At 36.4% G+C, this 15,735-nt stretch overlaps 1 protein-coding gene across 3 annotated transcripts in view; it reads right to left on the bottom strand.

Moving 5' to 3' along the window:
• Positions 1 to 350: 350 nt before the first annotated feature.
• Positions 351 to 15,735, bottom strand: part of ZNF569 (zinc finger protein 569) — a 29,446-nt gene continuing 14,061 nt past the window's right edge. For 2 of the 3 annotated variants that reach the window (XM_040252917.1, XM_040252918.1), the window contains 3 exons: positions 10,041 to 10,167; positions 9,638 to 9,733; positions 351 to 3,583 (listed from right to left, as the gene is read on the bottom strand). In XM_040252917.1, coding sequence (XP_040108851.1) covers positions 1,764 to 3,583; positions 9,638 to 9,733; positions 10,041 to 10,167 — 2,043 coding nt within the window. In that variant the 3' untranslated portion in view covers positions 351 to 1,763. Of the gene's footprint in view, positions 3,584 to 9,637; positions 9,734 to 10,040; positions 10,207 to 15,735 lie in introns of all 3 variants that reach the window. The other variant, XM_040252916.1, reaches the window with a different exon arrangement.

Genomic DNA, 15,735 nt, shown 5'->3' with positions numbered 1-15,735 from the left:
TTTTTTCCCAAATGTATCCCAACAACTGAATATTTGTTTCTTCACTGGTTTCAAATAGGGAGGAACTCATGTTTAAAATAAAAAATGAAAAAATTTAAAGATCTCTTCAAACAGATCCTGTATACTTCTGATTTGTATACGCTAATTAACATGAGGTAGTAAGCAAAATATCTTAATTCAGGTTTGGTTTATGTATCATTATTAATAACTTTCTATAAATGTTATATCTGATCAAAAATAAGAATCCATATAGGTCCAGGTTTTCTCTATCCACTTGATTAGAGAAACAGGGAAATACAGACAAGAAATAATAATTTTAAAAAACTACAACATAAATTTTGACAACCAGATTCATTGCTACTGTCATATTTGCTTTGTCTTTTATTAAAGAAACATTACAGATAAATATAACAACTGCCTTCACTTCCTAAAAGGCAATGTCATATATGTATCCATGATCAACACACAGTACTGTTCTTTGCACTGTTTTATTAAATTTATAGAAATGTTTTATTTCATTGTACATTTTGCTTTTTGTCAGTATTATGTAGTCTATCTGTGTAATTATGTCAAATCTGTATCTTTAAATATTATGTTCTATCATAGAAATAACCATATTGTATCACTCTATCCCTCCATTAATGGAAATGTATATATTCTATTTAGAGGAATACAAACCATGATCCAGTTAACACAAAGATATATGTATCTCTGTGACATATGTGGGTGCCTCTGAAGCCAATGCACCAAAATAGAACTGAATGTTCCACATTTATGTATGTTAAAGAAATCTTGTTACTCTAAAGTAGTAAATATAGTCTATTTTATTTTCATCATATAGAATTTTGCTTTCTATGTTCTAGTCTTCAGTCTGTTTGGATTTTATTTTTGTATATGATAAAAAGTAGAGAGCTAACATTTTTTGTTAATATGAATCTTCCATTTATTGAATAGGTCATTTTCTCTCCAGTGATTTCAATAGCACTATAATACACAAAATTCCCATATTGCCTTCCTCCAATCTTCAATTTGTTTCCACTGATATACTCATTAAGAACATTGTGTAAAAAAAAAATGATACCAGCTTTAAATAAATGTGAAATCTAATGGTGTATCTTCTCTCTTGAATTTTTTACATATTTCACCTATTTGTGGCCTTTTACATTCCTATATAAAATTTCAATCAGTTTGTGAAATTCTTAAAAACTGGTTTAAAAAAAACAACTTTGAGTGGAAGTACTTTAGAGATTTGTGAGAAATTATATATATATATACACACACACATATATGTCTTTTTAGACAATGTTATTTTCCCCAAAATTTCAGGTGTTCTTTTGTGACCTTCAAAATGTTTAACTACATATATATGCCTTGTAATTCAGTTTATTCATAAATATTTTATATCAACATATTTTCTAATTATTCTAGTATAAAAAGGTTAAGAGTATTTATTTTTTCTGCAATGGCTAGGAGCTCAAGTATCATGTTGATAAGCTGATAGCAAATATCTTGTTTCAGATTTTAGTGAGAATGCTGCATAAATATCATTAGGTAAGATGTCTACTGAAGGTTTTTGATGATCAGCTTTCTCATACATCTTGTCCCCTTGGTAAGAATTATGTTTCACAAATGTGTGGCTTCTTAAAAAGGCTTTCCCACATTCACAGTTTTCTGTTCTAGATCCCATTATGTAATGTGCAAGGAAATGCAAATTCCTTTTGAAGTCTTTTTCCATATTCACAAGATTCATAAAGTTTCTATTTCTAATAAGTATGAATTCTCTGGTGTCTAACAAGGTGTGATTTTTGGCTGAAGGCCTTACCACACTCATTACAATGATAAGGCTTCTCACCTGTATGTTTTCTCATATGAAGTGTAAGAGATGAGATTTGGGAAAAGGCTTTTCCACATTTACTACAGTCAAAGGGTTTCTCACCTGTATGACCTCGTATATGTATTGTAAGGGAGGAACTTTGGGAGAAGGCTTTTCCACATTTGTTACATTCATAAGGTTTCTCACCTGTATGACCTCTCATGTGCACAATAAGGGAAGTTCTTTGAGAGAAAGCTTTTCCACATTCATTACATACATAGGGTTTCTCACCTGTATGACTTCTCATATGTAAATTAAGCAGTGAGCACTGAGAGAAGGCTTTCCCACATTTATCACATTCATAAGGCTTTTCCCCTGTGTGACTTCTCAGATGAAGAGTAAGGGAAGCAATTTGAGAGAAGGCTTTACCACATTCATTACAATCATAAGGTTTCTCTCCAGTGTGAACTTTTTGATGGGTAATAAAGTTTTGCTTTTGGCTGAAGGCTTTCCCACATTCACTACATTCATAGGGTTTCTCTCCAGAATGAATTTTTTCATGAGCAATGAGATTTGATTTCTGGCTAAAGGCTTTGCCACATTCCTTACATATATAGGGTTTTTCTCCAGTGTGAATTCTCTGGTGTCTAACAAGATTTGACATCTGAATGAAAGCTTTCCCACATTCATTACATTCGTAAGGTTTCTCTCTAGTATGAATCTTTTGGTGTGTAATGAAGTTCTTCTTGTGGCTGAAGGCTTTTCTACATTCCTTACATTCGTAAGGTTTCTCACCAGTATGACTTCTCATATGTACAGTAAGGGCTGAGCTTTGAGAGAAAGATTTTCCACATTCATTGCATTCATAGGGTTTCTCACCTGTATGAATTCTCACATGTATAATAAGCATGGAAAACTGAGAGAAGGCTTTTCCACATTTATCACATTTATAAGGTTTCTCTCCTGTATGACTTCTCATATGAAGAGCAAGAGATGCTATTCGTGGGAAGGCTTTACCACATTCATTACATGCATAAGGTTTCTCCCCAGTATGAACTTTCTGATGTGCAATGAGACTTTGCTTCTGGCTGAATGCTTTTCCACACTCATGACATTCATAAGGTTTCTCTCCAGTATGAATTTTTTCATGATCAATTAGATTTGATTTCTGGCTGAAGGATTTCCCACACTCCTTACATGCATAGGGTTTCTCGCCAGTATGGATTCGTTGATGTCTAATGAGATTTGACATTTTAATGAAAGCTTTCCCACATTCATTACATTCATAAGACTGTTCCCTACTGTGAATTTTATGATGTTTAATCAGTTTTTCCTTGTGACCGAAAGCTTTTCTACATTTTTTACATTCATAGGGTTTCTCTCCGGTATGAATTCTCAAGTGTCTGATGAGGTCCAAAGTTTGATCAAAACCTTTTCCACAATGATTACACTTAAAGGGGGTTACTACAAGATGGGATAAGCTATTGCCAAATGATTTCATAGGTTCCTTATATTCACAGTCTTCTCTTCCTATAAAAATTCTCTCATAATAGTTGAAATTATTATGTTCTAAACACTTTCCAAATAAGTCATATTCATAGACACTGTGACTGGAAGGAAAAAAGTCTGAGTTCAGAGGAAATGCATTTGCAAACTTCTTATGACATTCATTGACTTTTTCTTCAGTCAATGTTTTTGTGAATTTATCTTCAAGTTGTGTCAAAAGTCTGTCCTGAATTTTCAGCTGCTCATCCATCCCCCATATTTCTCCTAAAAGAAATTGCAAATAAATGTTACTTGTAAAATTTTCCAAAATTATACATAATTAAAACCAAAAAAATACATGTATGGGATTCTTAGCTTATACCTTCATTTCCTATTAAGCAAATTCTAGGTTTATATATAGCTCCTATTTCCTATGGAAATAAACTTTCATAAATGGCTTGATAGAAATAATTTCTGGAAAATATAACTTAGCTAAACTGACTCTATAAGATGTAGAAAAAAAAGACCAATTACCACAAATAAAATTATGAAAAGAAATCCCCCCAAACAAAATAAATAGACAAGGCTCATAGATATTTACATGGGAATTTAAACAACTATCTAAAGGACAACTGTTAAGCATGTGCTATACAAAATATTATGAAAGAAAAAGAATTCTTTTTTGTATATGAGACAAACATAATACCAATACTGGAAAAAGGTGACAACCCAAAAAGCAAACTATACATCAACTTCATTTTTGAATATCAGTGTAAAAACCCTACATTCAAAATGACCTAGAAGGAAAAGAAAGTGACTCAGAAGCATATTAAATATAAGACCTACATATGTTGTTTTTTTCCATGAATAGAAGTATGTTTCAATATTAGAGACATCTATGAGTAAATAGTAGTAATAGTAAATAGGTCAAAAGTGAAAAGTCAAGTAATCATTTCCAAAGATATTCCCATTTTTCCATAAAAATAACTTTATAAAATGGAAACATATTTAACCAGAGAAAAATCACAGTACAACTTAAACCTTGGTACCATTCCTAATGGGAAAAATCCCAAAGCAGTTACATTAAAGTCAGGAAGAAAAAAAAATGAGTACTATAACAACTATTATTATAGTACAGGGTAGAGCATTAAATAAGGGAAAGAAATGAGGTATAAAAACTTGGAAAGGGTGAACTTTCCTAGCAGTTCAGTAGTTGAGACTGCTCTCTCAATGAAGGGGTATGGGTTTGATCCCTGGTTGGGGAACTAGGGACCCATGTGCTGCACAGCATGGGTCACCCTCCCACACACACACAAACAACACAGAAAGGAAAACTTCACATTATTTGTCAATATTAAAACTCTTTCTTTGAAAAATCAAGAGTTACCTGAAAAATTATAGAAAGTTCATTAAATTCATTATAGCAAATTAATACTCAGTTTTAGTAACCTTCATATATACAAATAGCTATTTAGAAAAGATAACAAAAGACTACATTTATAATAAAAATACAAAAAACTGGGGAATATATTTAATTAGAATGTTCCACAAATTATAAAACTTTACATGCACACACAGATTTGAACACATGAAACAGTGTTATGGGTTGAATTGTGTGTCCCACCTTTAAAATATGTTTAAGTCCTAATGCCCACTACCTCAGAACACAAAGTTATTTGAAAATAAGGTCATTGCAGATGTAATTAGTTAAGATGAGGTCACACTGGAGTAGGGTAAGCCTCTAATCTGACTGGTGTTCTTAAAAGAAGATTGCCACATGAAGAGACAGAAACACAGGGAAACACTATGTGACGTTAAAGACACAGATTGGAGTTATGCTGTCACAAGCCAAGGAACATCTGGGGATAAAAGAAGCTAAAAGATGCAAGGAATCTTCTGGAGGTTTCAGTAGGAACATGAGCCCTACTTACACCCTGATTTTGTATTTCTAGCCTCTACTTTGTTATAGCAGCCCTAGGAAACTAAGACAAAAGGCATATCACATTCTTGGAAAAGAACGTTCAACAGCAGAGATGATAGTTATTCACAAGTTAACCTATCAACTTAAAGTGGTTTCCATAAAAATGCTTGAAAGTACAAATAAGTAATAGCTCATAGGAAAATGATACTACAGGTTGCCAGCATAGAGGAAGACATGGGTAAGAGAAGAAAAATTAGTTTTCAATATGTATCTTTTTGTACTTTAAAAATCTGTATTCTAAGCACGTACTACATATTTAAAAAAAAATTCACCTGAACACTACAGTAATTAATAAAATGAGAGCAAACAACAGGAAGGTAAAAATAGGATATAAGAATCAGAATATAAAAGCAGAAAAGCCTACCTAGCATGACTGAAAAGGGAGTAAGTACTGAGCAAAAGGGGGCTTTCCCAGGTGGCTGAGTGGTAAAGAATCTGCCTGCCAGTGCAAGAGACACAGGTTAGATCCCTGGGTCACGAAGATCCCCTGGAGAAGGAAATGGCAACCCACTCCAGCATTCTTGCCTGGGAAATCCCATGGACAGAGGAGCCTGGCAGGCTATAGTACATGGGGTTGCAACAGAATCAGACATGACTTAGCGACTAAACAACAACTGAGCAAAAGGGAAAACAAAGAATGAGAAATTAAATATGGCCCAATTGATATATGAATTTATCTCTGATCCTACCCAAAACCACATGAAAATGAGGCAAAGTATAAAAAAGGTATTAACTAATGAAGACAAAGACTACTCTTCCATCCTAGAGAATATGTGAGGTTACTCTCTTGAGAAAGATAAGCAGAATAGCTCTACAACAAGGACACCAGGCAGAGGAATTCAGAGATAAGGATCTGGCTCAAACAGAATAAATGAAAATCCTACCAAAGGGTAAGACTTCCAGTCCCCAGTGGCTGCTTAGCTCAAAAATAGGGAGGAAAAAATAATCTCCATTTTCCTCTCTGCCAGACTGAGAAGAAAGGAAATGAAAGATTCTTGTGAAAGGAGGTACTTAAGAGACTTGGTAGAAACCAGTATACTGAGCTTAAGCTTTTGAGTCACCTCAGTTTAGGGAAACAGAAAAGCTCAATTAAACAAAAGAGGTTGAGGAAGAAGGCAAGATCAGGTCTTTAAGGTACTGTCCAAGTAGAAGTGACAAATTCCAGGAGCAAGATCAAAATACCAAATGTGACAGAAAAGACTCCATGTTTTAAGATGGTAGAATGAAAAACTATCTAATCTCTTTTCCTGTATACAAACAAGAATTGAAATGTCGATGCTTCAGTGATCCTAGGTGATGGCTATAACCTCAATTATAATGAGTTAATGTTGACAAATACAGTGAAGGGTGGAACAGGGGAAAAGGGATTCTAAGAGAAGACAATTGTTCATGCCGATTGTGGGCAGAGCAAACAGCTGACACTGTCAAAATGGACATCACACCTTGAAGAGAAGAATTAATTAACCCATGTTTACAACATGGAAATTTGGGAGTGCAGACTGACTACAGGAGACTTGACATCCCTAACTACGTCAAGGAAACCAGGACTGAGCAAGGAAACACTGTGAAATACTATCTTTTTAGGAAGACATCTTGGGGTGAGAGTATAAGATCAGAGTTATGAGACTCATAGCCACAGTTCCTTTTTGGATGAGAAGAAATAAAGCCTAAACATACTTATATTCACACAACCATGCAGAATAAAAGGCTTTAGTATGAAGCACAGATGTATTCCTATACATCAAGAGTTGGCAAACTTTTTCTTAAATAAGGTCAGATTGCAAATATCTTAGGCTTCATGGGTCATATGGGCTTCCCTGGTGGCTCAGATGGTAAAGAGTTTGCCTGCAGTGTGGGAGACTGGGTTTGATCCCTGGGTCAGGAAGATCCCCTGGAGAAGGAAATGGCAACCCACTTCAGTATTCTTGCCTGGAAAATCCCACAGATGGAGGAGCCTGGCAGCCTATAGTCCATGGGGTTGCAAAGAGTCAGACATGACTAAGTGACTTCACTTTCTTTCTTTCTTTCACTTTTATGGGTCATATAGTCTTTGACATGACTATTCAACCTTGCCTCTGTAATAGTAACAGTCAAGATGTAAATGACTTGGTATGAATGTATTCCAATAAAACTTTATTTACAAAAACAAGTGGCTGGCCAACAGGTTTGTGCTCTAAATCTGAGAACTTTCTTCCTCAGAAAAGAAAGTTTTGCAGTTTTGTTAGCAGTTTAGTTTGCAGATTTGTGCTCTAGATCCAAGAACTGTCTTTCCTTCCCTAACATTATACTTCTTTAAAAATCAGGTTAAGAAGGAACTATCCTCACTCAAAAATGAGAAGGTACTGAAATCATATCTCTTAAAAAATGTAAGAGAAAAGAAAAAAAGAAACATGATATAAAGAAAGCAGACAAAAATTCAAGCTAAAGCAAATTATGACATACAGAATGAAAATCTTGACTGAGTATTGCGATGAATGAAAAAACTTAGTGAAAATACCAGGTATAAATCAAGAGCTAAAAATATAGAAAGATATTTATAGAAATACAAATGCATGAGGAAGAAACAATGAGAAAACAAAAAGGGCTAAAAAAAGATTAACCAGCAGAACCAAGAAAAAAATAAAGAGAAAAATAAAACCACCCAAAACAAAAAACACCATGCAAGTCAGGGGAATAAGAGAGACAGACTACATAAGGATTTTTAACATTGAAATTACAATAGGGTAGCCTCATTTGCAAAATTAGACAGTGGATAAAGCTGAAATTTTGAAGCACTACTGGGCTTATAGGAAGTAGCCTAAATCTCCAAGAACACTGCAGTATTCTCCAACAACCTGAGCACTATACACACACAAAAAGTGAACAAAACAAAACCAAGTATTAGCCAAAACCATGACTAAGAGAGCAGAACTGAAAGCAGCCTGAACATGGATCTGACTTGAGTACCTATGCAAAGCCTTATTAAGTAAAATGTAAGGCTCTTGGGCTATCAATAAAGAAGAAAAGTTCAATTGAGGTTCCTACCAAAAGCCAGGACCTTCAAAGAACTGATCCTTACTTGGAAACGCCTCTTGGTGCCCACGAGAAACACATGTAAATCACCTTCAGAAGAAAGCAACTCAATTTAGGACAAGAAGATTATCATAAATTAAGATTTAAAAAAACTCAAATTGGAATCAGCTATCATCGAGCACATGAAGAACCAAAACACACTGAGTCCTCAAAAATAGGACATTTAAACTTGAAGACAATACGAAAGAGTTATGTACAGTATTTTTAAAGAAGGAAAAAATTAAAACACAAATCTGAAGAAGCCACAGAAATTATTAGGAAGAATCAGAAAGATGTGAGAATTTTTTGCAAAAACAAAAGGAATTTCTAAAAATACAAAATACTTATACTAAAAGTTTTTTCCAAAGGTGGATGAGTTAAGCTTCTCTGGTGGCTCAGTGGTAAAGAATCCACCTGCCAGTGTGGGAGACATGGGTTAAATCCCTGGTCCAGGAAGATCCCACATGCTGCAGAGCAAATAAAGCTGTGTGGCACAATACTAACAAGCCCAAGCTCTAGAGCCCCAGAGCCACAACTATTAAGTCCACGTGCCTCAACTACTTAAACCTGTGCACTTAGAATCTGTTCTCTGCAATAAGAGAAGCCACTGCAATAAGAGAAGCCACTGCAATAAGAAACCTGTGCACCACAACTAGAGTAGCCCCTGCTTGCTACAAATAGAGAAAGCCCATCATAGCAACAAAGAACCAGCAAAGCCAAAAATAAATAATTTTTTTAAAAAGGTAGATGAGTTAAAAATAAAATAAACACAATTGAAGAGAGAATTATTAAACTGGAAGATATATTTAAAGTAATTACTGAGAAGGCAACAGAGAGCTACAAAGGAAGAAAACAGGAGATTTAAAAATATGGAAGAAAAAATAAAAAGGTCTAGGATCTATCAGTTTCAGTGGTAGAGTGTTAAGACAATGAATGAGAGCTAATATTTAATGATGCTGAGAATGCTGTAGAATTAATGGAAGACATAAATAACACAATGAGTAATTTTATACAGATTGTGAAGAATGTGAAGGACAGTTTCTAAATCTTATGAAACCAGTGTACCACTGACTTCAAAGCTTGACAGAGTTAGGATATTTAAATTCACAACAAAAATGTGAATTTTCAAAAAAAAGTTTCAAAAATGACATCTTACATATATAAAAAATTCACACCAATTGTCAGTATGGAATTCTATGGCCTTAAAAAAATATACCTTTGGAATATTTCAGAGGGATCAAGAACTTACATATTAGCTATTAAAGGGCCTTGGCCCTTCGTCACCTGTATGGTTCCCTCTCACTAACCTGGACAATGTTTCTTTAACACTTCTTCCTCCATGACCCATGGTTCTTCTTCTTGCTCCAACTTGAAAATCACATCAGGTTTGGTGAATGGACATCCTGTGAAGGGGAAGGGATGTAAGATTTGGGCATAAATAGTAGGAAAAAAGAATCATTCAAGAATTGAGGCTAGCCCAAGGCCTTCTGAAGGGTAAGAAAAGCATTGTTTCTAGGGATGCTGCCCCCTGAAACATAACCATAGATGACATTTTGCTTTGAAAGCTGCAGCATGGATGTGCATGTGAGTAAAGGCATCTAAAGACCAAACTCAGTCTAACATTTGAAGGTTGCACACATTTCAGAAGCACTAGGGGAAAAAAGGGAACTTCACTCCCAGAATTTGAGTTATATAGGAAACTACCCTTACCCACTGTGATTAAGTTGTTATAGTTTTCTAGCATCACATTCCGGTACAGGTTCCTTTGAGCTGGATCCAACTGCTGCCACTCTTCCTGGGTGAAGTCAATAGCCACATCTTTGAATGTCACCATGTCCTGTAACAACATACTCCCACTCAATCTGAAGTCATCCACCTTATATGTTGTGGATAAAACATATTGAAGCTTGTTCAGGTAATACACAAAGGTAAGAGATTATAAAATAAATTTTATGTTTTTCTTACTGTCTGAAAGAAAAATCATTTTAGCAATATCCTGTCAGTTTGTGTTCATTCATTGATTTAGCAAGCACATATCTTTAATAACTACTGTGGGTTAAAGCAGAGAAGGCAATGGCAACCCACTTCAGTACTCTTGCCTGGAAACTCCCATGGATGGAAGAGCCTGGTAGGCTGCAGTCCATGGGGTCATGAAAAGTCAGACATGACTGAGAGACTTTACTTTCACTTTTCACTTTCCTGCATTGGAGAAGGAAATGGCAACCCACTCCAGCGATCTTGCCTGGAGAATCCCAAGAATGGAGGAGCCTGGTAGGCTGCTGTCTACAGGGTCCCACAGAGTCAGACACGACGAAGCGACTTAGCAGTAGCAGTAGCAGCAGTGGGTTAAAGAGATCTTGGGTACTGATTTATACTGAATGTAAAAATTGGGGAAATATAAAACTTCACTCAAAGTTAACTGGTTTGGGAACTCACTAGATCCCTGTGATTCACTAACACATGAAAATAGGATTTGGATAGAAGCATAAAAGGGGAGAGAATGGTATACAAACTTTGAAGCATAGTAGGACATCCAACTGGAGATATTCATTGATTTAGCAATTGCACATATTGTTCATTAGGTTAGAAGAAACCTAAATTGAAAATGAAGATTTATTGTTCATAAGCCTATAATATGTGTCTGCAGCCATGAAAACTGCAGAGTTCACATATACTGAAAAAAGAGTGCCACAAACAGAATCCTACAAATACCAAAAGATATTGAAAAAAAGGTTTGTTAATGAAGTTTTTTTAAATGGATTTAAATTTTAGAATTTTAAAATTCTAAATCTGAATTACAACCAGAACTATGAGAAAATAGTACCAAGAAAGATTTAAACTGTCAGAAGTGAGGAATGGTGACAAATTTCTTCAAAACAGTGTGATAAAATGCACCTTTCCTAGTTAAAAACCAAAATATCCCCAAAATATAAACATAAGAAAAACAGCACTGGAACAAAGGAAGCTGTCCATATTTCCTATACTTTCAGGAATTTCTGTGACAGATGGGGTAAGATAAAACGAAATCACCAGGAGCAAACTCACAAAGAATGTTTCTGATTATTAATTTCTAGGTCCTAAAAGGACCCTATAAACATGAACATTCATTAAGGTTCAGAGTATGCTGTGAGAATAATGGAAACTCCTTTTCTGGAGCCCTTCCTACTGAAGAGCAAGGACTTGTAAATAATCAGGCTTAAGAAACCAAAGGCAATCATGGCTAAAGAAGACATCCCTCATTCAGTCCCCACTGCAAAAACAGTAATTTGGCATCCATCCATGGACAAAAGTGCCCTTATGGGAACTGTGGGATCCAGCACCATATGCAAGGGACTCAGAAGGAGTCTTGCCTACCCAAATGTGGCAAAATAAGCACAAAGACCTCAGTTCTTGCTGTAGACCCCTGAGAGGCATGGGAACTGACTCTAGCCTCTTTTGGCCACTGTTCAGGAGCCCCCAGAAAATGACTATCTGAGACAAGCACCCAACAAAAGACAGACTTTGTGAAAGTGCAATTCTCCAGCAAAGAATTTCCAGTGCACCAATGGAGCAAAAAATACAAGTTTGGACTCATCAGAAAGGGTAAGAGGAACAGTTTGACTTTTACCTACATCACTCCTTCATCAAGGCAACATAGCTTAGGGCCAAGAGAAATCCTGGCCCATGATTTCATTCGCAAAGGAAAGTAAAAATGTGTGAGTACCCTGTTTTCTCAGCTAAATGGGACAGTGCCAAAGAGTCTCATTTTTCTCTCATCATATCCAGCATACTGAATTTTGAGCTTCATGACTGAAAAGTCTGAGAGAGCAGCGGGTAACATTCTCAGAGGACATTACAGAGAAGCAGATCGTACTAACTGTGCTAAGGACACCGTCAAGAAGAAAAAGAGGAGTCTAACAAATAAAATGAAAAAGGGGGCATGTGATATCTGAAAGATACCACAGATACAATGACCATGAGAGACTATTATGAACAGTTATATGGTAACAAAGTGGATAACCTAGAACAAATGGATAAATTCCTAGAAACATACAACCTACCAAGATTGAACCATGAAATAGATCAGAACAGATATAATGAGTAAGGAGCTGAATCAGTAATTAAAATCTTCCAATAAAGAAAATCCTCCTCTCCCTCCAAAAAAGAAAAGCCAAAAACTAGATGGCTTCCCTGATGAGTTTTACCAATCATTTATAGATGAATAGATGCCAATCTTTCTCTAACTTTCACACAAAAAAATAAGTTGAACTGAAGGGAACACTCTCAAGCTCATTTTACAAGACCAACATTATCCTGATACTAAAGGGAGATAGGACACTGCAAAGAAAACTATAGGCCAGTGTCTCTAATGAATGTAGATGCAGAAATTTTCAACAAAATATAGGCAAACTAAATTCAACAGCATGTTAAAACACCATGATCAAGAAGGATTTAATCCTGGGATGCAAGAACAGTTCAACACATGCAAATCTATACATGTGATGTATTAATAGAAAGACAGAAATTATGTGATCATTTCAACAGAGGCAGAAAAAGCATTTCACAAAATACAATATCCTTTTGTGATAAAAACTCTCAACAAATTGAGTATGGAAGGAATGTAGCTCAATATAAATCAGGCAATATATGATAAGCCAATGACTAACATCATACCCAATGGTAAAAGGTTGAAAACTTTTCCTTTAAGACCAGAACAAGACCAAGGTACTCTCATCAATCCTATTCAATATAGTGTGAGTAATCCTAACCAGAGCAGTCAGGCAAGGAAAAAAAAAATCCAAATAGGAAAGAAAAGAGAAAAGTCTTTTTAAGATGATATGATCTTATATACAGAAAATCCTAAAATCACCACCAAAAAACTGTTAGAACAAATAAAAAAATTCAGTAAAGTTTCAGGATATACAATCAATAGACAGAAATCAGCTCTGTTTGTATACACTAACAACAAAATATCTGAATAAGAAATAAAACAATCCCATTCACAATAGTGAACAGGAGACATAAGAGATGCGAGTTCGATCCCTGGGTCAGGAAGATCCCCTGGAGGAGGAAATGCCAACCCACTCCAGTATTCTTGTCTGGAGAATCCCATGGACAGAGGAGCCTGATAGGCTACAGTCCATGGGGTCAGAAAGAGTCAAACATGATTTGACACGCACATATGCACGCATTCACAAAAGTAACAGAAACAACAAAAATACTTAGCAATAAATTTAACCAAGGAGATGAAAGAAACTGAAGAGAATACAAATAAGTGAAAAGACTTCCATGTTCATGGATCAAAAGAGTTAATATTGTTGGGGCTCCCCTGGTGGCTCCGTCGTAAAGAATCTGCCTGCCAATACAGGAGACATGGGTTCTGTCCCTGATCCAGGAAGACCCCACATGCTGTGCCTCACAGTAACTAAACCCATGTGCCACAACTATTAAGCTTGTGCTCTAGAGCCCAGGAGCTGCAACTATAAGCCCATGTGCCACAACTAATGAAGCCTGCACACACTAGAGCCTGTGCTCTGCAACAAGATAAACCACCACAATGAGAAGCCCACACACTGCAACTAGAGAGTAGCCACCACTTGTCATAACTAGAGAAAAGTTCATGCAGCAATGAAGACCCAGCATAGCCAAAAATTAATTTCAGAAATTATTTAAAAAAAAATAAAAGAATGAATACTGACCACCTTACCTGCCACCTGAGGAACCTGTATGCAGGTCAACATGCAAGAGTTAGAATCAGACATGGAACAATGAACTGGTTCAAAATTGGTGAAGGAGTATGTCAAGGCTGTATATTGTCACCCTGCTTATTTAACTTATATGAAGAGTACACCACGTGAAATGCTGGGGTGGATGAAGCTCAAGCTGGAATCAAGATTGCTGGAAGAAATATCAATAACCTCAGATATGCAAATGACACCACCTTTATGGTAGAAAGTGAAGATGGTGATTGTAGCCATGAAATTAAAAGACGCTTACTCCTTGGAAGAAAAGTTATGACCAACCTAGATAGTACATTCAAAAGCAGAGACATTACTTTGCCGACTAAGGTCCGTCTAGTCAAGGCTATGGTTTTTCCTGTGGTCATGTATGGATGTAAGAGTTGGACTGGGAAGAAGGCTGAGTGCCAAAGAATTGATGCTTTTGAACTGTGGTGTTGGAGAAGACTCTTGAGAGTCCCTTGGACTGTAAGGATATCCAACCAGTCCATTCTGAAGGAGATCAGCCCTGGGATTTGTTTGGAAGGAATGATGCTAAAGCTGAAACTCCAGTACCCTGGCCACCTCAAGCGAAGAGTTGACTCATTGGAAAAGACTCTGATGCTGGGAAGGATTGATGGCAGGAGGAGAAGGGGACGACCGAGGATGAGATGGCTGGATGGCATCACGGACTCGATGAACATGAGTCTGAGTGAACTCCGGGAGATGGTGATAGACAGGGAGGCCTGGCATGCTGCGATTCATGGGGTTGCAAAGAGTCGGACACGACTGAGCGACTGAACTGAACTGAACTGAAGCGGTGCTAAAGAGCCTCTTGATGAAAAGTGAAAGAGGAGAGTGAAAAAGCTGGCTTAAAACTCAACATTCATAAAACGAAGCTCATGGCATCTGATCCCATCACTACATGCCAAATAGATGGGAAAACAGTGGAAACAGTGACAGACTTTTATTTTCTTGGGCTCCAAAGTCATTGCAGACAGTAACTGCAGCCATGAAATTAAGACACTTGCTACTTGGAAGAAAAGCTATTGACCAGCCTAGAGAGTGTATTAAAAAGCAGAGACCAAAAAGCAGATGAATGCATACAGAAGAGGTAATACATACATATACAATGGAATATTACTCTGCCATGAGAAAGATGGGATCCTGCAATTGGCAACCCCATGGATAGGCATTTCAGGGCATGTCAGATGAAGAAAGAAAACACTATGATATCCCTTATATGTAGAATCTTAAAAAGTCAAAATTATAGAAATAGAGAATAGAATGGTGGTTGCCAGGGGCTGAGAGGTGGGGGTAATGGGAAGATGCTGGTCAACACATAGAAAATGAAATAGAGGAATCCTGGTTGCCTGTGCCTTAGAGATACAGGACAAGTGTTTTCGGTTTTTGTTTTAAGGTACCTAATTCCTACAAAGACAAAATTCTGTCCTGTTTAAGCAACTGTTATGTAAGATTTCTGTCACAGACAGTCAATAACACTAGGTAAATCTATTAAGACAGATAAATGCTCATGCCAGAAAGAGAACTTTTCAAAGTACTATTTTTCTGGCAGCCATGAAAATATGCTCCTAGATTCCCTTCAGGAGAACCAGCTATGAGAAGCATCATCAATGAACAATCTCCAGCTTCTCTGTCTTTAGTTCTACTACTGCATTCATGCTGAGACCATCCTATTTCCAAGCCAC

The sequence above is a fragment of the Oryx dammah genome, unplaced genomic scaffold (genome assembly GCF_014754425.2).
Source record: "Oryx dammah isolate SB20612 unplaced genomic scaffold, SCBI_Odam_1.1 HiC_scaffold_13, whole genome shotgun sequence".
Lineage (NCBI taxonomy): Eukaryota > Metazoa > Chordata > Mammalia > Artiodactyla > Bovidae > Oryx > Oryx dammah.
This window is presented reverse-complemented; position numbering and strand designations above follow the sequence as displayed.